Source organism: Malus sylvestris, chromosome 15, assembly GCF_916048215.2.
Source record: "Malus sylvestris chromosome 15, drMalSylv7.2, whole genome shotgun sequence".
Classification (NCBI taxonomy): domain Eukaryota; kingdom Viridiplantae; phylum Streptophyta; class Magnoliopsida; order Rosales; family Rosaceae; genus Malus; species Malus sylvestris.
In genome coordinates this window covers 42,866,684-42,891,088 of record NC_062274.1, presented here as the reverse complement: position 1 = coordinate 42,891,088, position 24,405 = coordinate 42,866,684, and the positions used below count along the sequence as shown (strand labels likewise).

Here is a 24,405-nt window from a genome sequence, read left to right as displayed (position 1 = left end):
TGAAGCCATCAACAAAATAATCAAGCGAACTTTGAAAACCAGCTTGGACAAGGCTAAAGGTTGTTGGCCAGAATTTATACCCCAAGTTCTTTGGTCATACCGCACTTCGTATCGGACATCAACAGGAGAAACCCCATTCTCACTTGCCTTTGGTACATAGGCAGTTGTCCCAGTTGAGCTTGAGCAAGCAACGTTCCGAGTCCAGAGCTACGTGCAAAGCGAAAATGACAAACAACTTACCCTCAACTTAGATTTAGTCGAAGAGCACAGAAACCAGGCTCACTTGAGGAATATCGCCTACAAGCACCACATCTTCAACTACTATGACTCAAGGGTCAAACCTCGTTATTTCAAAATGGGGGACTGGGTATTGAAGAAAAGATTACTCTGCGACAGAGTCCCAAGTGAAGGAACACTTAGTCCAAACTGGGATGGACCGTTTGAAGTTGTTGGCATCAGTCGCCCTGGCTCCTACAAGTTTAGAAGCTCCGATGGTAAGACCCTTGGCTATTCATGGAACGCTGATCACTTGAAGTACTATTACAAGTAAACTCACATTGTACAAGTGTTAAGCTTCAGCCGTTCGACATCCTATGTAACGAAGACTATTTGGCATGGATTCAATAAAGAGGTGATTTAGACCACTTGATCCTAATCCTCTTACATTCCTAGCAATGAAACACTCGGGTTCAAAGCTTCAACATGAATGCTTCCAACATGAAATAAAGTCTAAGTATATGTCAACAAGACTATACAAATAAACGAACAGCTTCACAATATATTCGTTCAATCATACATTCCAACACATTCATACATAAGCCAACTATGCTTTGAAAGGGTTCAACATATTTTGTGTCATTCGACACTTGCTACAATGTACCTAGACACCTTGCCCTTATTCTCACCAACCAGGTGATGAAATGTGAAGAAGGAACTCATCTTCATGCTACCAACCAGGTGATGAAATGTACAACCCGAACTCTCCTTCATGCCACCAACCAGGTGATGAAATGTACAACCCATACTCTAATATCATTTGGCAACTTGCCATTCATGCCACCAACCAGGTAAAGAAGGAACTCATCTTCATGCCACCAACTAGGTAATGAAATGTACAACCCGTACTCTAATATCATTTGGCAACTTGCCATTCATGCCACCAACCAGGTGATGAAATGCATAACCCGTACTCTAATTCATGCCACAAACCAGGTGATAAAATGTACAACCCGTACTCTAATATCATTTGGCAACTTGCCACTCATGCCACCAACCAGGTGAAGAAGGAACTCATCTTCATGCCACCAACCAGGTGATGAAATGTACAACCTGTACTCTTCTTCATGCCACCAACCAAGTGATGAAATGTACAACCCGTACTCTAATATCATTTGGCAACTTGTCATTCATGCCATCAATCAGGGGAAGAAGGAACTCACCTTCGTACCATCAACCAAGTGATGAAAGCAACTCACCATTCATTCCATCTACCAGAAGACGAGTGGTACAACTTGTATATGTGAACTCCTAGCATTCACAAATAATCAAAAACCTTCAAGCTTGACAACTCAACTAGGGGAGCACTTATGCCCAACAAGAGTTATAGTCACCAACAAAGTCTTATAGCAAGCCAAATACTACTTCAGTGCATGACATACGAAGATCAAGCTATTCAGCCCTCTTGCATCTGCTTCAAACATTTCCCCTTTGTAATAATGCAAACACTATAACTCATAGAAAGCTTCACACACTCTTAATCAAGACAGTGTGAAGCAAAAGCAATTTATGGTGCCAACAAGAGCTTCATCAAAAGAGTTCAACCATAATTCTCAAAAGCTTCACACACTCTTGATCAAGATAGTGTGAAGCAAAAGCAATTTGTGGTACCAACAAGAGCTTCATCAATTGAAGGTAACCACAATTCTCAAAAGCTTCACACTCTTGATCAAGACAGTGTAAAGCAAAAGCAATTTATGGTGCCAACAAGAGCTTCATCAATGGAGGGCAACCACAATTCTCAAAAGCTTCACACACTCTTGATCAAGACAGTGTGAAGCAAAACCAATTTATGGTGCCAACAAAAGCTTCATCAAAGGAGTTCAACCACAATTCTCAAAAGCTTGACACACTCTTGATCAAGACAATGTGAAGCAAAACCAATTTATGGTGCCAACAAAAGCTTTATCAAAGGAGTTCAACCATAATTCTCAAAAGCTTCACACACTCTTGATCAAGACAGTGTGAAGCAAAACCAATTTATGGTGCCAACAAGAGCTTCATCAATGGAGGGCAACCACAATTCTTAAAAGCTTCACACACTCTTGATCAAGACAGTGTGAAGCAAAACCAATCTATGGTGCCAACAAGAGCTTCATCAAAGGAGTTCAACCACAATTCTCTAAAGCTTCACACACTCTTGATCAAGACAATGTGAAGCAAAACCAATTTATGGTGCCAACAAGAGCTTCATCAATGGAGGGCAACCACAATTCTCAAAAGCTTCACACACTCTTGATCAAGACAGTGTGAAGCAAAACCAATTTATGGTGTCAACAAAAGCTTCATCAATGGAAGGCAACCACAATTCTCAAAAGCTTCACACACTCTTGATCAAGACAGTGTGAAGCAAAACCAATTTATGGTGCCAACAAAAGCTTCATCAATGGAGGGCAACTACAATTCTCAAACCTTCGAAGCAAATTCAAGACTGTTCGAAGCAAATTCAATTTATATGGTTCATCCAAACCTTCGACTACTACAAGGTGTGGCTTGCATCACAATCTCTTACTCAACAGTGTAGAAGCAAAATTTGTATATGTTGTCTCTCCCACATTTTCAAATTTCTAGTTTCCCAAAAAAAAAAAAAGGAAAAAAAGGAAAAAAAGGGAAATTCAACAAAGCTTCATCAATGGAGGACAACTACAAATTCTTAAAAGCTTCACACTATCTTGATCAAGATAGTGTGAAGCAAAATCAATTCATGGTACCCAACAAAAGCTTCAACTCCAAAGTTTCACCTACAAAGCTTCAACTCCAAAGCTTCACCTACAAAAGCTTCAACACAAAAACTTTACCCACAAAAGCTTCACCAATAAAAGCTTCATCAATGGAGGACAACTACAAATTCTCAAAAGCTTCACACTATCTTGATCAAGATAGTGTGAAGCAAAATCAATTCATGGTGCCCAACAAAGCTTGACCTACAAAAGCTTCACCTACAAAAGTTTGACCCACAAAAGCTTCATCTACAAAACTTCAACACAAAAGCTCAAGATAGTGTGAAGCAAAATCAATTCATGGTGCCCAACAAAGCTTAAACCTCAAAGCTTCACCTACAAAGCTTTAACACCAAAGCTTTAAAAAATAGGGAACTTTAACGAAAAGCACCTGGTACTGTTCACTTTAACGAAAAACCACATTTTTACACTAAAAAGTCAATCATGGTACTATTCACTTTACCCTTTATTTTGTCCTTATCATTAAAACTCAAAATTTTCAAGCCTTTTTCATTAGTTTTCCTTAAAATAATATATATATAATTTTTTTTTTCGGAAATTCAAAAATTCGAAGAAAAAAAAAATTTCGAAAAAAAAAAAAAAAAAAATTGCCTAGGCCTCCTATTCTTTGGGCCTAACAACTTTCATAACAACTATATATGAAGGAGTTTTGGGCTACCACTTAGAAAGGAAATGTCTTATTCGTCAACTCTCTCGACCGGAGACTTAGGGGACTCCTACCATATGCTACTGCACCTTGATACTCGGAAGTATCATGACCACTTAGTGACTTGGATTTTTCAAGTCTCCAAACGAGAAGTTTTCCTCACTCGGGAAATTAAGGGAGCACTACCTCAACCTACATGCTTCACTCACAAAGCTTCAACAAAAGGAAAAATTTAAAGAACTTAGTGAAGAATGCCTTGGTGTATTTAACACAATACGTTGAAATGAAGCAAAGCTTGTTTATTGATATCTCCAATAAGTTACAAATATGTACATATACATGAATCAAATAAACAAACAAAAGGGAGCCTTCACAAAGGTTGCTAAGGAGAAGTCTAAGCAGTCGGCAGAGCCCCAGAAAGAGGAGGCACCAGAGGGTGATTATTTGGAGCCTCAGTACTAGGTAGAACCCCAGAAGGAGAAGGCATCGAAGGTTGATCATTTGGAGCTTCATTACGCGGTACAGCCCCAGAAGACGAAGACAATAAATACCTTTGGAACAAACTCACAAACCTCTGATGATCAAGTAAAATCTGACCATCAGATTCCTGTAGTTGGTCGAGCTTCCTCTTCATGTTTGTAGCATAGTCATGTGCGAGCCTGTGCAACTGTTTATTCTCATGCTTGAGCCCTCTGATCTCCTGTTTGAGACTTATCACTTCAGCCGCTAATGATTCAACTTGGCAGGTTCGAGCAAATAGGCGTTGGGCCATATTAGATACAGAACCTGCACATTGAACACTGAGAGCTAGAGAATCTTTAACAGCCAACTCATCAGACCGTTTGGAAAGTAGTATGTTATCTCTGGGAGTGAGAAGGTTCCTGGCCACCACCTCAACGGTCATATCATTCTCCATCACAGAGTCCCCAACGGTAAGAAGACCAGTAGGGGATAAGAAGGATGGGCGCTATATGTTGTCTTGAGAAGGCATGGTTGCCTCTTCACTAAAGTTCAAGTCAAAACGACGGTCGGATGGGCCATACATTCTCAGAAATGATGAAGGAGAAATGAGGTGCAATAAATCTCTGAAGTAAGGGGAAAATTCCTACAAGCAATAACTCTCTGAATGTACTTCTTGCACACAATTGGTGCCCTTATAAAAGAAAGGGCAACAGGGTCGTTGGTTCAAAAATCGAAAAGGCACCACTCTCCGGATTTCGAAGAGGCACCACTTTCCACACGTATCATCAGCTCCTCGAGTACCACATATAACTTTGCCAAAGATCTCTGACGAAGTTTAGACACATAAATTTTGAAGATCCAGCTACCCTACTATTACCCACAAGGGTAAAGGAACAACATCACTGCTTGATAACTAGAAAGTCCAAATGTGTGTCAACCTCCGTGCTCCGTGGCAAGGGAGACTGGCAAAAATGCCTAACCTTTACTCACATTCGAAAAAACACTCCCAACAAGATTGCTTGCTCAAAACTCGAAGAGGCACCATTATCTGAATCTCGAGAGCCAGACTCCCAACATGATTACTTTCTCAAAAATCAAAGAGACACTGCTCTTCGAATCTCAAGAGTCAGACTCCCAACAGGATTGCTTTCTTAAAAATTGAAGAGGCACCGTTCTCTGAATCTCGAGAGCCAGATCCCCGGCAAGATTGCTTGTTCGAAAACAGAAGAGGCACCGCTCTCCGAACTTCGAGAGCCAGATTTCCTTGGATAAAGCTTGTCTACAATCTTCACACGCAACATCAGCTTTCCAGATACCACAGACCACTTTTTCAAAGCGCTCTGACAAAGTTAAAACATGTGAAACTTGCAGCTCTCACTACATTGCTATGACCAAGAAGGGTAAAGGAATAACATTATTACTTGCTCAAAAATCGAAGAGGCACCGCCCTCCAAATCTCGAGAGCCAAACTCCCAACAAGATTACTTTCTCAAAAATCGAAGAGGCACCGCTCTCTGAATCTCAAGAGCCAGACTCCCATCAGGATTGTTTTCTCAAAAATCGAAGAGGCACCGTTCTCCGAATCTCGAGAGCTAGATCCCTGACAGGTTGCTTGTTCGAAAACCAAAGAGGCATTGCTCTTTGAACTTCGAGAGCCAGATTTCCTTGGATAAAGCTTGTTTGCAATCTTCACACGCAACATCAGCTTTCCAGATACCACATACCACTTTTTCAAAGTGCTATGACAAAGTTAAAACACGTGAAGCTTGCAGCTCCCACTACATTGCTAAGACCAAGAAGGGTAAATGAATAGCATTACTACTTGTTGTTAGGGAAACTCCTATATATGTCGACATCCATCCTCCACGGACAGGCAGACCTGCAAAAATGCTCAACCCTTCCTCATATCTGAGAGGGCACTCCCAACGAAGCCTCTCGAAATACTCAGCTTTCTTCCCCCCCAATAATACCTATGCAAACCAGCCATACCAAAGCAAGAGTATCTCATATCATCAGGGTCAAAAGCAAGAGTATCCCATATCATGCTTTGTCCCTGTCTTTTCCTTTGCCCTTGTTCTTACCAGTAAGACAAGGAGAAAGAAAGCAATCAGTCAGCACTTGGAATCAAGCTTCCAGTCAGGAACTGACTACCTGTAACCCTTGCATGATTACTTACCTAGCATTGCTCTCGAGTACTCATCTTCAACATCTTATGCTTCCAGAAAATAAACCACATCTGCCTGAGGAACAGACAGGGCAAGTGAGAAGGATACAAGAAAGCATGTAGAGACAAGCGCAACGGAACACGTGCCAATTCATCTATTACTTCATCAACAGCAAAAGTATCCCATATCATCAAGGTCGAATGCACTTTTGATTTGATGGACTTGTTTTGACCCTCAAATTCTTGAGTCGGCCTTATACTCTGGAGGAAACTAGAAAACCCTCCAGCCCAGTTCAAGAACAAGCTTGTGGAAAGTTACTTCTTCAAAAGCAAAAGTATCTCATATCATCTCTTCTCCATTTGCTTCTCCTTATCCTTGTTGCTGTTTACGACACAAGGAGAAGGAGAACAATCAACCGGAAGCTGAAGTCGAACCTCCGATCCAGGTTGCTTGCTTGGAAGTCTGATTGCTTACCTTATCTGTTACCTCTTTCGGCAAATCTCCTAGCTCGGCGACTTGGGGGACTCCTACTATAGGGTTTTGTATCGCACTTGACCAAGCCCAAAACTACAAGTAAGCTTCAAGTGAAATTAATACATTACCTTGTGCATCTTCATCGGTTAAAGATACCACCCCTGGATGGAGGAAAAGTACTTCCAAAGAAGATGTCACAGGTACGTATGAGACAGATAAGGCAAGTGAAAATGATACCACACTTCGGTACTTAGAAGTTTCGTGATTACTCAATGGCTTGGATCTTACAAGTCACCAACTGAGGAGCTTCCCTTACTCGGGAACATAGGGAGCACTGTTTGTACCATACTTGACCAATCCCGAAACTACTAAGCACCGGTCAACCTTCAAGGACCCAGAACAGTTTCCCTCCAACTAGGAGGCTAATCACAGCACGACATGTGTCGACATCAGAAGTCAATCATAGCGCGACACGTGTCAACATCAGAAGCCAATCACAACACGACACGTGTCAATGTCAGAATGAAACTAGAGACTCTCTTCTATAAATAGAGATCATTCTCTCACAATATTTCCTAATGTCATTTGTACTAAATCATTCACTTGTACTCATTAAAGGAGAGCTTGAACCTATGTACTTGTGTAAACCCTTCACAATTAATGAGAACTCCTCTACTCCGTGGACGTAGCTAATCTGGGTGAACCACGTACATCTTGTGTTTGCTTCCCTATCTCTATCCATTTACATACTTATCCATACTAGTGACCGGAGCAATCTAGCGAAGGTCACAAACTTAACACTTTCTGTTGTACCAAAGTCCCCACTGATTTTGTGCATCAACACCTCTCGCATCCTTCTGCCAAACTCCGGAATGATCTTCCAACCCTTGGATTCGATTAGACCTCCGACGTTTTGAGTGTGAAAAAATTTGATATTTTTATCCCCTTCCCGTAGCCATGTATTCCTTGATTTTACCTTCAAAAACAATTCTTCTTCTTTAAACGCTACTGCCCATTCCTTTTCCTTCCCCTTAACATATTGATACGAAACCTGTGGCTCCACAATCCCCTTCCTAATCTCATCCCTAAGCTCCTTAATTCTTCAATGGGAATTAGGTTTTGTCACCTTCTTCCACCATTCAATCCGATATTGAGCCCCCTTCAATCGCTCACTAACTTTATATGCTTTAGAACATTCCATCGGTACCAGCTAAGCCTCCTTAATAAGCTCCCTACACTTCGGATTATTCCCCCATTTAGAATCATAGATAAAGCGCCTCAGTACTTGCATAGGTGTCCTATGAGAGGTAGGCCTGGCAATTCCTGACACGGCCCGATAACCCGACATGACATGACACGAAATTAACAGGTGTTCGGGTCGACACGATAAAGAATCAAGTCGTTATCGGGTAACCCGATAAGCACCTGTTAAGATAACGGGTTGGTTCGGGTATACACATGGGTAACACGAAACACGATAAACATAATATTAATTTTATAATTTTATAACCCTAAAAAAATAATATAAAAATTATATATATTAATTTAACAATTTTATACCCCTAAAAACTATAATATATATATATATATATTAAATTAACTATAATAATTATAATAATTATATATACTCGAATAATTATACCCCCAAAATATGATGGAATATGGATGTGCATAAGGTGCGACATCAGATGATGTAGTAGGATGTGATGATTATCACATGAATACAAATGGTATATGCCTTTTGATTCTTGCCACGTGGAATGCATCAGTAGGAGATTTTGACTCCTTATGCAAGTATGTGTGTTTGATAAAATAAAGGACATAATTATATCTCCAAGCAAACAGTACAATTCAAATTGATTTGGGATGTGTGGTGTAAGATCCCACATCGCCCAGGGGTGTGGATCATGTAAGCCTTATATGTATATTCACGTCTCTACCTAGCACGAGGCATTTTGGGAGCTCACTGGCTTCGGGTTCCGTAGGAACTCCGAAGTCAAGCGAGAATGGCGTGAGAGCAATCCTATGATGGGTGACCCACTGGGAAGTTCTCACGTGAGTTCCCAGAAACAAAATTGTGAGGGCGCGGTCGGGGCCCAAAACAGACAATATCGTGCTACAGTGGAGTCGAGCTCCGGGTGTGATGAAGCTCGGGCCGACAAACAATTTTGACGGTTGGATCGTTGAAATTAGTTTCGTAGGATGCGTATCCCATCAAAATGATAGATTCACTAACACTTAGGGGGCGTTTGTTTGCCCTCACTAAGTGGGACTGGACTGGACTGGACTAGCTATTAGTCCAATACTGTGTTTGTTCCATGTTGGGACTAACATTAATGAGACTAAAGGGGACTAGCATGGACAAAACCCTTCACTAAGAGGTCTTAGCGAGACCCCCTAATAACCATGGGACTAGCTAAGACTATCCTCTCTCGTCCTCGTCATGCTCAACAACCACTCCCGATAGACTCATCGTCATCTCCGGTCACCTAGACCATAATAAAATATTAATAATTTATATATTAAATAATATAATATTAGAATTTGTTATTATCCAGCTTCTTAGTCCAACACTGCACCAAACGCTTCACTAAGTTAGTCCAGCTTAGTCTAGTCTAAGCCAATCCAGCTTAGTCCTTGAAGTTAGTCCAGTCCGAGATAGTCCGGTGCAACAAACGCCCCCTTAGAGTTTGTTTATACTTTCATTAAACATAACATAAGTTTTTGTGGTATCCACTTGTGTAAATATTTTAAATTGAAGATCAAATTCAATCATTGTATTCATATAGGGTCAAGGAGTGTAGCTGTAAAAAAAATCATCAAAATCGGAGTTAAAATAACCATTAAGTCATGATTTTTCGTTTATAGCCGTCGAAAAGTTTTGTCTCGTTACTTGATCTCTGAATGTTTGTTTTTAACGATTTTTTGTGTATGCGATCTCGAAGCATATACAAAAAAGTTTGACGGTTGGATCATTGAAATTAGTTTTGTAGAATACATATTTCATCAAAACGATATATTCACTAACATTTAAGAGCTTATTTATCCTTTTATTAAGTATAACATAAGATTTTGTGGTATCCACTTGTATAAATATTTTAAATTGAAGATCGAATTCACTCATTGTATTCATATAGGGTCAATGAGTGTAATTGTATAAAATCATCAAAATCGGAGTTAAAATAACCGTTAAATCATGATTTTTCGTTTATAACCGTTGAAAAGTTTTGTCTCGTTACTTGATTTCTGAATGTTTGTTTTTTGCGATTTTTGGCGTATGCGATCTCGAAGCATATACAAACAATTTTGACGGTTGGATCGTTGAAATTAGTTTCGTAGGATGCGTATCCCATCAAAATGATAGATTCACTAACATTTAAGAGTTTATTTATACTTTCATTAAGCATAACATAAGTTTTTATGGTATCCACTTGTGTAAATATTTTAAATTGAAGATCAAATTTAATCATTGTATTCATATAGGGTCAAGGAGTGTAACTGTAAAAAATCATCAAAATCGGAGTTAAAATAACCGTTAAATCGTGATTTTTCGTTTATAACCGTCGAAAAGTTTTGTCTCGTTACTTAATCTCTGAATGTTTGTTTTTTATGATTTTTGGCGTATGCGATCTCGAAGCGTATACAAACAAGTTTGACGGTTGGATCATTGAAATTAGTTTTGTAGAATACGTATCTCATAAAAACAATATATTCACTAACACTTGAGAGTTTATTTATCCTTTTATTAAGTATTACATAAGATTTTGTGGTATCCATTTGTATAAATATTTTAAATTGAAGATCGAATTCCTTAATTGTATTCATATAGGGATAAGGAGTGTAGCTGTAAAAAATCATCAAAATCGAAGTTAAAATAACCGTTAGATCGTGATTTTTTGTTTATAACCGTCGAAACGTTTTGTCTCGTTACTTGATCTCTGAATGTTTGTTTTTTGCGATTTTTGGCGTATATGATCTCGAAGCATATACAAAAAATTTTGACGGTTGCATCGTTGAAATTAGTTTCGTAGGATGCGTATTCCATCAAAATGATAGATTCACTAGCACTTAGAGTTTATTTATACTTTCATTAAGCATGACATAAGTTTTTGTGGTATCCACTTGTGTAAATATTTTAAATTGAAGATCAAATTCAATCATTGTATTAATATAGGGTCAAGGAGTGTAGCTGTAAAAAATCATCTAAATCAGAGTTAAAATAAACGTTAAATCGTGATTTTTCATTTATAACCTTCGAAAAGGTTTGTCCCGCTTCTTGATCTTTAAATGTTTGTTTTTTACGATTTTTGGCGTATGCGATCTCTGAATTATAATTATTATAGTTTTTAGGGGTATAAAATTGTTGAATTAATATATATAATTATTATAGTATTTTTTTAGGGTTATAAAATTATAAAATTAATATTTTGCTTATTGTGTTAACCACATGTATACCCGAACCAACCCGTTATCTTAACATGTGCTTATCGGGTTACCTGATAACGACCCAATTCGTTATCGTGTCGACACGAACACCTGTTAATTTCGTGTCGTGTCGGGTCTGGTTATCGGGTCGTGTCAGGAATTACAGGCCTTGGGGCGTGTCAGAATCTGTCAACCAAACTGATCCAATTCACAAGTAGATTAAGAGACTAATATGTGGCATAGGCTAAAGCCTATCTTGCATATGGCTGACTTTTCAAACAAAATAAAAGCCACACATCCACACTTGAATTTGTCAACCAAACTAATCAAATCCACACGTAGAATGAGAGGCTGATTCGTGGCATAGGCTAAAGCCTATCTTCCAGATGGCTGACTTTTCAAACAAGATCAAAGCCACACGTCCACACGTCCACACGCCACATGTCACATCCCTGCCCAGGCTCGACTCCACCGTAGCACGATATTGTCCGCTTTGGGTCTCGATCATGCCCTCACGATTTTGTTTATGGGAACTCACGCGAGAACTTCCCAGTGGGTCACCCATCTTGGGATTGCTTTTGCATCATTCTCGCTTAACTTTAGAGTTCCTACAGAACCCGAAGCCAATGAGTGATTGGCTCTGATACCAAATTGTCAGATTTCGAGATCGCATATGCCAAAAATCGTAAAAAACAAACATTCAGAGATCAAGTAAGGGGACAAAAATTTTCGACGGTTATAAACAAGAAATCACGATTTAATGATTATTTTAACCCTGATTTTGATGATTTTTTTACCGCTACATTCATTGACCCTATATGAAGGTAATGAATGAATTCAATCTTCAATTTAAAATATTTACACAAGTGGATATCACAAAATCTTATGTTATACTTAATGAAAGGATAAATAAAACTCTATGTGTTAGTGAATCTATCGTTTTGATGAGATACGCATTTTATGAAACTAATTTCAACTATCCAACCATCAAACTTGTTTGTATATGCTTCGAGATCGCATACGCCAAAAATTGCAAAAAGCAAACATTCAAAGATCAAGTAACAGGACAAAACTTTTCGACGATTGTCAACGCAAAATCATGATTTAACGGTTTATTTAACTCCGATTTTGATGATTTTTTTACAGCTACACTCCCTGACCTTATATGAATACAATGAATGAACTCGATCTTCAATTTAAAATATTTACACTAGTGGATACCACAAAATCTTATGTTATACTTAATGAAATGCTTCACAACCTTGAAAACAAAAACTCTTTCATTTTGCATATCCTTGCACATTTAATATTTTGTAATAGACTAGTAGTGTTTGATTGTTTTTTTATTAGGATCTTATTTTCAAGTGTAGATGTAGTACTAAAACGATAAATGTGTTTTAATATTTTGAAGTAATATTTAAGTGGCAATGTGTGGTATGTGCAAATTTAAGAAAAAAAAATATTTTTCTTAACAGGTCGAGTCACTTTACCCGTTGGGTAAAGTGACCCTACCTGTTAAGGACCTGTTAAGATAACAGGTGTGACACGACACGACTCGTTAAGATAACAGGTGTTGCACGAAAACAACACAAACACGACAGACACGACCCGTTTGCCAGGCCTAATGAGAGGAGAGAATTAACATGGAATGGTCCGAACCCTCCAAAACCACATGACTAACTTTCGTCCACGGAAATAAATTTAACCAACTTGAAGTCGCCACCCCTTTGTCCAACCATTGCTAAATCATGCCATCATCCATTTTATTCCGCCATGTAAAAGGATTACCGTCAAACCCCAAATCCAATAGCTCATTATCAACTAAAAACTCCCTGAAGTCCCTCATACTCGCCATTGACCGGTAATTACCCCCTCTTTTTCCTCGTCATCCACAATATCATTAAAGTCACCAATCACAACGCATGATCCATACGAACTACCAATCCTCCTACTAAGCTCCTGCCATTGACCTCTTCTCCGTTTATCACCCGTACTCGCATAGACAACTATCATCCTCCAATCCAAATGTAATGGATCACCGCCAAAACCCACCTCAATAAAGAAACTATTCCACACAACACTCGAAATATTCACTTCATCTTTCCAAAACACGCATAAACCTCCACCAATACCCTTTGGCTCCACCAGTTGCGTATAATCCATCCTTAGTAACTTAAGTAAATACCTGTAATGATCACTTTTATTCTTCGTCTCCAGTAAGAACACTACCCCGGGGTTACAAAGCCTCACCTGCTCAACCAAGGCATCCACTGTCAGGGACCCCTCAATTCCCTGACAGTTCCAACATAATGTTTTCATGGCGACCAAGGAGACCCCTCATAGGTGGTCTCCTCTTCTTCTACAATAAAAGGCCGCTTATGTCTGACACTACAAACTGCAAACCTCATCTTTTCCACTACCTCATCCACCTCCTCCAGTCTCCTCTTCCGCCTCCGACTTTCTTGACAAACAGTATGTACATACACATCAATTATTATCTTTTGTATGAAAATAGTGCTTTATACAAAAAAATTATACGGTTTTTAATCCCGCAACATCGCATGGGTATCATTTGTTAGTATTCTACTAAAGATGATAGCGGAGATGCAAAAGATTCAATTGCATCTCCAGTTTTACATATTTGCATTGGAGATGCCCTTAAGCCTTCCACAGTTTGCCCAAAAAAAGTGCGTGTGATATTAATGTTTACAGTAGGCTAAAAAATTTGAGTGTGATACTAATCACGAGTTCAATATATTATACTTATGAGTGTGATACCCATATATTATATGTATGTTATAGGTATGAAACTCAAGACAAAACTCAAACTACATATAGGTATGATTTCTATGTATTACACTCATTCAAACTACTGCAAAACAATAGTAGAACAACTTGATCAACTTCTTGGGCATCTAGAGCGCACATATTACCTCTTGTTCACCTTCTTCAACAATGTGTATGGCGTTTTTATGGGACATTAATACTTTCTTTAAAAAAAATGTAGAATTTACACTTTGAAACATATACGGTTGCCCAATGTCTGAACAAATTGTCATTGACGATTTTGGTACAAAACGTATGAATTTACAGTTTCACTCATACCTAGGCTTCTAAAACTTGGTCATACATGATTTGCACTCACTTTTTTTATTTTAATTATAAGCGATATTTTACACTAATATATACTAAGAGGAGGGAGAGAGTTTGAACCCAAAACACAGTAAGTGGAAGAAAAGGTCTTTAACCACCAAAACAATCTACACTTGCAATTTGCTATAAAGCGGCCTTGATACATCCCTAATCTATCAGTTAATGAACAAGTTTATTAATGCATTTCCAAATTTGTTTCAACTTAAATTTAATTTTCATAAATGTCAAACTTTTAGCCCGACAAATGTTGATGTTGGGTCATCCACTTTTCTCGCGTCAAGAGGAAAAAAATGGAAAAGAGAAGTTTGGATTGCCAGGCATATGGGTGTGGCCCTTGAATGGAATAAACAAGTAGATTGAGCTCAAATAAACTTCCCGTTTCTAGTCAAACCTAGAAAGTTTGATTGTCCAAGTTAAATAAAATTAAGTCGTAATTGGATGTTAAAGTTACCAATAGCGAAGCAAGGAATTATTTGGTGGGTGGGCTAAACTAAAATTATTACTAGGAGATCAAATGGTTAAATTTTTTTGTTACTTACATAAAGTTACACAATGACAAACTTGAAAGCAATAATTTAAAGTAAGAAATTTAGAATAAAGCAAGTTTCAACTAGATTTAACAAAGAAAACATTTGAAGTTGCAACTTATAGTAGAAAGAAACATACATCATCAATCTTGTCATAACAACTTAACAAATAAAAGAAAAAGTACCTATTCAAGTTGTGCCCTTCGATCCTTAATGGAATTGAAATCCTTGGTTATTTCTTCTGAATCAATCTTTTCGGCAAGCTCTTTTTCAATGTACACAACCATTGAATCTGCTAGAAATTCACTTTCCATCTTGTTGTGACGTCTTGTTTTAATAAGATTCATTGCTGAAAAAGCCCGTTCAGTAGTTGCTGTAGAAACGAGAAGAGTTAATACAAGTCGAATTAACCTATCAATCAAATAGTACCTTTCGAACCTCGTTGTTTCAACAAATCCCCGACATAATTCCAAAGTAGTAGACATTTTTTGAAAGACAGGATGATGCGGTACGTCTGATTCATAGATTTTCAATTCACATCTCAACGTATGTAGCTCTTTTTCTGTGAAATCCATAGAATAAAATTTCTCTGCAAGCTTGCAAATGTGATCAATGTTGAACGCCTTAAAAGCTTCTCTTGGTTCTAAAGCTGAACTGAGAATAAGAAGTTCCATTGCCTCCTCACTAAACCTGCTATTTAGCTCTGCCAACTGAAAATCTATTGCATTATTGAAGATATCAATGTGATAATGATGCTCAAATGTAATATGATCTATTTGCTGACAAGAACGGCCAATCCTACTTTGTATTGAGCATTTATATCGAGCATATCAAAGTCATGTTTTTTGCAGAATAAACTCACTTTATCAATAAAGGTAGCCCAACCATCCAATCGCAACTTCTGGAGGACATCTTTTGTAGTAGTGACTAGATTCATAGCATTCAGAATGTCTTGTAACTTATTTTGCAGTTCACGATAAAGGATATCAGTGATTCCCATGATCTCCAGCAATAGATGCAAGATGAAAGTAAATTCAAAAGATCTGATTGCATTATAAGCACCAGTAGCTTCCCCACGCAAAGAGTTTGTAGCAGATTTATCATTCTTTATGTTCTCAAGTACTGTACAAGACGCGTCGTACATATGTATCAAGTCACACACTGAATCATAATGAGAACCCCAACGAGTAGCTTCAGGTCGATGTATAGTACCGATTTGATTAGCTCATCTTCCCGTCTCAAGTTCACCAGCACCCACCAACTCTTCAATGTTCACTATGTGTGCAACCTGCAGCTGAGTATGACACTTTGGAGAAGTAGTAATAACATTTACAATTAAACCTAATGTTGAAAAGAATAACCAGATAACAGCTACTTCTTTTGATGATGCAACTAATGCCAATTGTAGTTGATAAGAAAAACAATGCACGTAATAAGCAGATGAACACTCTTTAATAAATAAAGATTGTAGCCCATTCCACTGACCTCGCATATTACTCGCACCATCGTAGCCTTGACCTCGTAACTTGTTTATAGGCAACTCATGGAAAGCAAATACTTTTTTTATCTCCCTGTGAAGTGTTGTTGCAGTAGTGTCTTCAACCCACACAATATCTAAAAACCGTTCTCGTAGAAAACCATCATTATCAACAAATCTTAAAATAATGGCCATTTGCTCTATATGAGCAATATCATGTGCTTCATCAACAAGAATACAAAAAACACCATCCCCGACTTCTTCACGAATTTTTCTTCGTACTATGTTGGCGAGAATGTTCAAAACCTCCTTTTGGATCATGGGTGAGGAATATTTGGCATTTTTTGGTGCATTTTCTAAAACAACTGCAGCCACCTTATCATTAAACTTGGCTGTATGCTTTACCAATTCAATAAAATTCCCACGATTTTTCGAACCCATTGATTCATCATGTCCTCTAAAAGGACATGCTTGAAATGTAAGCCATCGAACACTCAATTGTAGCCTTGAGTCGCAACCGATTCTTCAAAATTTCTTCTTTTGATTGTCAATTAATAACCTTGTCAACATGCTGAGATGGATTCATCAATTCCTCCACATGTGAAACACAAGTATTATGTAATGAAGATGGACCTCCAATATGAGAAAGAAATATAAAATTCTTTCCGTCGTTAACTCTTTTCCAATTGTTAAACCCATCAACAGTCAGTGTTGGACGACTTGTTGGACCAGTCCCAAAAAGAAAGCATGGGAAACAATATACTCTATCTGTTGTCGGAGAATATTCTAACCATGGAAATTGTGAAAACCAAGAATACTGAAATCGACAATATTGTGATCCAAACCGAGACCTAGGATACTCAAGAAATTTCGGTTGGTAAGGCCCAACTTTGATATAAGCACATCGAACTTCATCTTGTTGATTAATAGGATGCTCATGTATTTGAATCTGTTTCCCCAGGTCTCGTTCCAATTCCAAAGAAGCATCATCAAAAACTTTTTCTTGAGGTTCAATTATATTAGATGTCTGGTGAGAATCATGAGGCTGCTCAATTGATATTGGTGTGTTATCATTAGATGCAGAAGGTATATCACTCTCTAATTTATCACCATCATCTCTTTTTTTGAAAAATGAATCAATAGTTCTTAATCTCTTCATTGAAGGTTAACCTAACAAATTGAACAACAATAATGCAAGTTTATATAATAAATTATATTTCTAAGAAATCTATTAGACTATCAGAAAAAAAAAATTAAACTTGAAATCGAATATTTAAGGTACGAATTCTTAAAATTAAAGCAATAAACAAATAAAATCATCAAGACATAAGAATAAAGTGGTTAAAAACTTACCCGATAAGAAAAATCAATCAGTTTTCTCACTTGTAATGTATGCTTGGTTTCTGTGATTCTGTTTCTGTGAATTGCAGTGTAGAGATGACACAGATGGGACGAAAGCTTTTCTGAAAGTGACAGAAACCCTAAAAGTCGAAATATAATAATAAATTAGTACAACTCCTAGGAAACCTAAAATAATAAAATAATAAATGTACTTTTTAAAACCGGATGGCTATCCTAGAAAACCTAATCTAATCACTATACTACTCCCTAGGACCCTAGAAACTAATCAAATAAAATGACTTAATGGGACGTGTGTGTCAGTGTGCGTGTACAATTTGAAATTTAATAATAATAAATTTTGATATTGATTAAAGTAAATAATTTATTTAATATTTATTAACTCTTACTTTTTTTAAAAGTAGTCCTTTTGTTCAGAACTTTTACTTATTGGGTGGGCTTTAACAATTAAAAATAATAAAATAATCTAAATTATCAGTATTTTTAACTTTAAACAACTAAAACTCTCCCTATGCTAGAGCCCACCCTAGCCTTGTTAGTGGCTCCGCCGTTGAAAGTTACTAATTGTGATGATTTTAAGGTTGGGTTGAGATTGTGGTGCTTTTAAAAAATAGCTTATTAAAAAAATTTGGAATACTTAATGTGTTTGGTAAAATAAATAAAAATGTTTTATTAATAAAACAGTTGTCAATGACAGTAGAAAAGCATTGGAAAAGCAGAAATTTCTAAAAAAAAGCACTTTGTTTTAAAGTATAGTAATCAGTGCCCATTTAACGAAATTTTCAAATGGCAAGTATACCCCTATGTGATAACTTGTCCCTAATTTTACGATTTTATTAATTTTAAAAGAGTGAATTGACAAAAATGCCCTAGAGACAAGATTGTTGACTTTCATTGACCATCATTTCATGACGTGTACGAGCTACTATTTTACCGTAATCTCGAAGTACTCAACGATACGAAAGCATAGACGGAATCGAAATCGGAGTTACGATGAAGATTTTACGGAACTATGAATTCGAAAATACTTTTGTAAAATTACTATTTTATATTTTATATATTTATTTCAAATTTTTATATTTTTATCTCTTTATTTTAATATTTTTTTAAAGGATATTTTTATATTTTATTAATTTATTTTGTGGCACGTGGGGCCCACGCCTCATTCCTCCACCTTTCTCCCGTGTCCCCTCCATTATTTTTAGGACCTCTCCTTGGCTGCCACATTATCATTTCCCTTCCCTCTCTTTTAGGTATCGTTTGGTACATGGGACGGGACAGAACGGAGTGAGACGAAGCGTTCTGTCCCACGTTTGGTGCGCCTAAAACGGGTGGAACACATTGTTCCACAGGACGAATTTTGGGCGAATTTTCGTTCTGCCTCACCCCTTGGAACGACTCGTTCCACATCCGTGGAACTCAAAATTATAACCTCTTCGTCTCCTTCTTATTCCTCCTTGGACTCCGATGAGTCCTCATGCCACCACACCACCACATTTCAATCTCTCTTCCCTTCTTATGTTTTCTCCATTCCACTGTCGATGCACAACTGCATAGAAACATTGACCATTGCACAACAACAGTAGCACACCTAACCTTGCTAACTCCGGCGAGTTTACGGTTTTGCGACCAAAGGTAAGCCTTGGGAGCTCTCAACCTCAAATCTTATTGTTTTTGGAACTTCTGATAAGGTCTTTAACCTTCAAATTGCAATTTGATAGAGTTGATGCAAAAAAACATCTCGGGGAAAAGATCCCCTGATTTTGAGCAAGGAACCGTGGCCATCCAGCCACTTTCAAGATGTTTTTCTGGCCAACTCCCACTGTGTCTCGGCCCTGCCGATGTAGATATATTCTCTGCACTTTCTACTTCAAAATGGATTTTGTATCATCAAGTTTGGTTAATTATCGAATTGGAAATTAGCTTTGAAAGTTGGGATGAAATTCTCCAGATTTCCAGCAAAAACCTGTGACCATTTGGCCATATTTAGACCACTTTTCCAGCAAACTCCGATTATAAAACGGCCTCAAATGGGTATAGACCTATTCCCTACACTTCTAGCTTCACTTAGGTTCTTGTATCATTGATTTTGGTGAAGAATCGAGCTCGATATAAGCTTTGGAAGTAGGCGGTTCAACATACAAAACGCAGGTCTTTGTGGAGAAGGCGAGCACCGTGGTACTCGCGGCACGTGGGTAGCTCCCCTATGCTCGGTGCATAGGCGCATGGCTGCTTGTGTAGCCATCTTGTGGCGACGCGTGGAGGCGCGTGCCGCGGCGGGTGGAGGAGCCCGAGGTCCCTCCTTAGGTTTCTTGACGTGTCGGACCCGAATCCACCCTTCGTTTTCCGAAATTCAACCATTTTAAAATAGTTCCCTTATTAGCCGTACTTTGTACGAAAACACATTTATATGTTAGTACATTTACGTATTTACATAAATGGTTTCGTTTTTAGATGAAACGCATCGCAAGGACTTTCGATGCTGCGAGGCAGGTTTAACTCGACGACATGATCTATGAGTGGGTATTTTCTTTGATATATACATATATATATGTTTAGTTTCCATATAAACATCTAGTAATGAATTTTTTCAATATGACTGACGTAATTAAATTAACATTTATTGTAGATGGCGTAACAATGAGAATTAGTAAATTGTTATAAATCTTACGAAATGCTTTAGCTAAATTTACGGCTATGAATAATGATATGTTGACTAGAATTATCAAATTACTGTGGCATGATTATGTTTACGTTATCTGCTTATCGTTTGATGCACCGGTGTTAGTACTCGCCTGTGCCAATGCCAGTCTTTCACGTGTATGTGCACATCACACCGTACCCACACTTTGGATCCATTGTAGGTGTCAGTCATGTCCTAGATTGCTATAGGCAATTAGGACTCGTATGTGCTGCACATAACACCAGTCTTCACGTGATTGTAGTACTAGAGCGTATATCATTGTTGCACCCAGTCTTATTCATGAATATCTTTGCATGAACTCGTGTGTCAGCATGTGTCGATGAGTACTCGATATTATATGTTTGCTTATGCAAGATTATATAATTACGGACGTCATGCACTTATTTACGAATTATTATGTCGTATTGAATTCTTGGGATTTTGCAGGCTACAGTAGGTATTTTCTTACTATACGTAGTATATATATTTTAGAAACTATACTTGTTTTATGACGAGGGGTTATAATTTTTCAGAAAGGTTTTATTAAAACTTTATTTTCAGGCCCACTCACCCTTATTTTTCACCCATCCATGTTGTAACAGTTGAAATTTCGCATAGGCAAGGATTCTTGGCAAATCTTATTATTGGAGATTACCTTCAATGGTATAATTCTCATCTTACTTTACTGTACTTTGCGTATTCTTTGACATCACGTGTGAAATTGGTTCATTCCCGCTCACCAGTGCACTCTTATATTTAGGCATTTTTAGATTTAAATTTATTCACATTTTCTACATCACTACACTTTATGGCTTTGTCACCCTTCTGATGTCGACTATCACAACTCGATACGGAGTCCAGGTGGACATCCTAGGTCAGGGTGTGTCACCTACATATTTTACAAAATTACAATCTCTGACCTTACATTATTGTCTTTGACAATTATTACATCACATTAAATATCATATATTTTTCAGTCACTTAACATATTCACAGCAATTTATATAAAAGTTTAACAAACACTCGGACACTGTTTTTTTTTTTTTTTGTTAAAAACACTTTTACAAAAAAAAAAAGTTTACCAAACACTGAATAACTTATCTTACAGCTGTTTATTCTCACAGCACAACTGAAACATTTTTTTTTAAAGCACATTAATAGTAAACTAACCCTTTAGTCAATTGATGAGATAGTATATGCCATTTTGTACATGAAAGGTAGTGTTTGTACAAACTTGAAACTAAGCTTAGATGCCACCTTGAATAGTAAGCCCCTAGTATGTGTACCATTCCATACGCCTAATAACTCACAAGTCATAAGGACCACCATTATAACCATTCATCAACGGAAGCCACTTCCCACGTAGGGGAAAAGTGTAAATGCATAGCTGCAGAAGTAGGAATAATGGCACCATAAATAATATTGTTATCATCAAGTAAAGATCCAGATTGCAAATGGAAGTTTATCTCTCTGTAATTTTATTTTTTGTTTTTCTTAGTTTGCAAGTAGCTTGTAATTCAGTTGGTTAAGAGCATTCGTTTTTGCACTCCCCATAGTTTAATGTAAATTATCCTATCATTCATAGTTTAATGTAAATTATCCTATAGTTTGTCAAAAAGAATTATTTTGCATGTGATTCAATATCCTAGTTGATAGAATTAGGTTTCCATCTATGCGTTCCGGAATTCAAAACTTTCCCTTCTCTAAATTATTGTAATGGTTTCGTACTTGATAATAATATTTAAAAAAAATATTAGTGAGGGAGAATCGAACACGTACTTTGAGTGCAACAATGCATACTTATAAATAACTTAATTAGACGCCTCTTGCATCTCTCTTACATACTTGTACGATAAACCGAACCATATACAAATTCTGACCAATGGAGAGTCATTATACTACGTTGATTGTAACATGCAAGTAAAGAGGAAGAAAATAGAAATGAGAAAGGTCCGTTATTTTCTAGGGAGTTTTAACGAAAAGTCATGGTACTGTTTACTTTAACGAAAAACCACATTTTTACACTAAAAAGTCAAACCTGGTACTATTCATTTTACCCTTTATTTTGTCTTTATTGTTAAAACTCAAAGTTTTCAAGCTCTTTTCATTAGTTTTCCTTATTTTCTATTGCACTCAATGAACTAAATCATAACCCATAGTATTGGAGAAGGCTTATATACATGAATGAGTACATGGTCATTATGACATCCTAATTGAATTGTCACATATAAGTTTCTTGCCACATAATATTACATTTTTAAATCAAAATGCTACGTGGTAATAAAATAGTTCTACATATGTTGCTTCATCCGTATCCAAAGCCCAACATCATGTTTTTTTTTTTAACGAACAAAATCATGAATATAAACATCATGCAAGCCATCAATCATCCATAGATATAAGCTGCTCACATCATATCGCAATCTACAAATTGAAAGAACATGTTATCTATTTGTATTTGTAGATGTTGCCAAATTAATTACCGTGAGCTATATGACCGAACTATTACCATAATTTTGAAACTAAATGAGTTATTAACATTTAATTGGAGTGGACACATGCTTCATACTAACGTACATGAACCTAGAATTTAAAACTCTGGAGTCTAAGCACGAAATCCCTCGAACACTGAGTTTTGGATTACTCATTAAGCTGGTTTGTACAAACTATCTCTAAATCACTTAATTGGTCACTAAAGAATGTAGTGATAGACAACCCCTATGATTGTTCTTTTTTTTTTCTTGTTGGATATAGGAGTGTCTTCACAAAAATCGGATTGGAAACAACGTTTCTAATTTTCGTTCCAAAATTTCATAATCGAATCGCATCGTATCACAAGTTTCAAATTTAGAGTTTTCGACATATTCGAAAATTTCAAAATTGTAGTAATCTCGAAAATTTCAGAACATACTTCGGAAAATCATATATTTGAAGTTTTTGAATATTCTCCAACTTTTTTATACATGCAATGTATTGTTCTTTCTTAATATTTGGTATATGTTTATGTATAAATTCAATTAATTTTGTAGTATACTGGTATGCTTAACCCCCTTAAGGAAAACTAATGAAAATGACTTGAAAATTTTGAGTTTTAATGATAAGGACAAAATAAAGGGTAAAATGAATAGTACCATGATTGACTTTTTAGTGTAAAAATATGGTTTTTCGTTAAAGTGAACAGTACCGGGAGCTTTTCGTTAAAGTTCCCTTAAATATATACATGTTTTTTTACCATTCTTTTAAGTTGTCAAATATTTTAAGTCTTGAATCTAAACTAACATAATCTTATGATTAATATGCATTTGGTCCTCATAAGTCCTCAAAATGAAGACAGACATGACTCTATTTTGAATAGAAAAACAATGAATAAACTGTATCCAAAACTAACAACAAAATGCATAAGTTGATTTTAAGTATATGATGAGTAGATAACATTAAAAATATCAGAATATTTCTAAAGTTTTTATTTTATCGAAATAAGTTTAGAAAACTTCGAATTGAAAAATCGGAATTTTCGGAATCTAGATGCATTCCAATTTCCATCTAATTTTTCGAAGATATTCAGATTCGAAATTTACGGATTCAAAAATTATACTTGAGGAATCGAAAATACCATTCCAACTTGCAGCCCTTATCAAATACAATTGTTCTTGTTTATTAAGAAAAATCACTATCGCTTTTCTTGTCAAGTACAAACCAAAAGTAGTTTTATTTATTTATTCAACGTTTCGAAATGAGGCAGGCCACGGTGGCTGTTTGATTCAGCCGCTTCAGAAGAAGCCAAAAAAGGGGTCGGGTTTCCAAACTGGACGGGACGTAACGCATCCGAGTTAAAAAACGGGATCCTCGACTCTTGACCGGTGGCGTAACTGGCGCGGAGAGACGGCGACTTGAGACGAAAGCCAGCAATGGCCACACAAGCAGACACGAATTCGCATAAATTTGCAAAAAGTCGTTGCCGAACTCTATATTTTTTTGGCTGTCCGAAGATTCAAGCGTACACAATACACATGGACC

General features: G+C 37.0%; 1 protein-coding gene across 1 annotated transcript; it reads right to left on the bottom strand.

Moving 5' to 3' along the window:
* Nucleotides 1-15,054: 15,054 nt before the first annotated feature.
* LOC126602993 (uncharacterized) lies at nucleotides 15,055-16,787 on the bottom strand. Its single transcript, XM_050269775.1, has 5 exons — nucleotides 16,355-16,787; nucleotides 16,118-16,210; nucleotides 15,732-16,030; nucleotides 15,408-15,579; nucleotides 15,055-15,242 (listed from the first exon to the last, which is right to left on the bottom strand). The coding sequence occupies exons 1-5, from the start codon at nucleotides 16,785-16,787 to the stop codon at nucleotides 15,055-15,057; spliced, it is 1,185 nt and encodes a 394-aa protein (XP_050125732.1).
* Nucleotides 16,788-24,405: the final 7,618 nt, after the last annotated feature.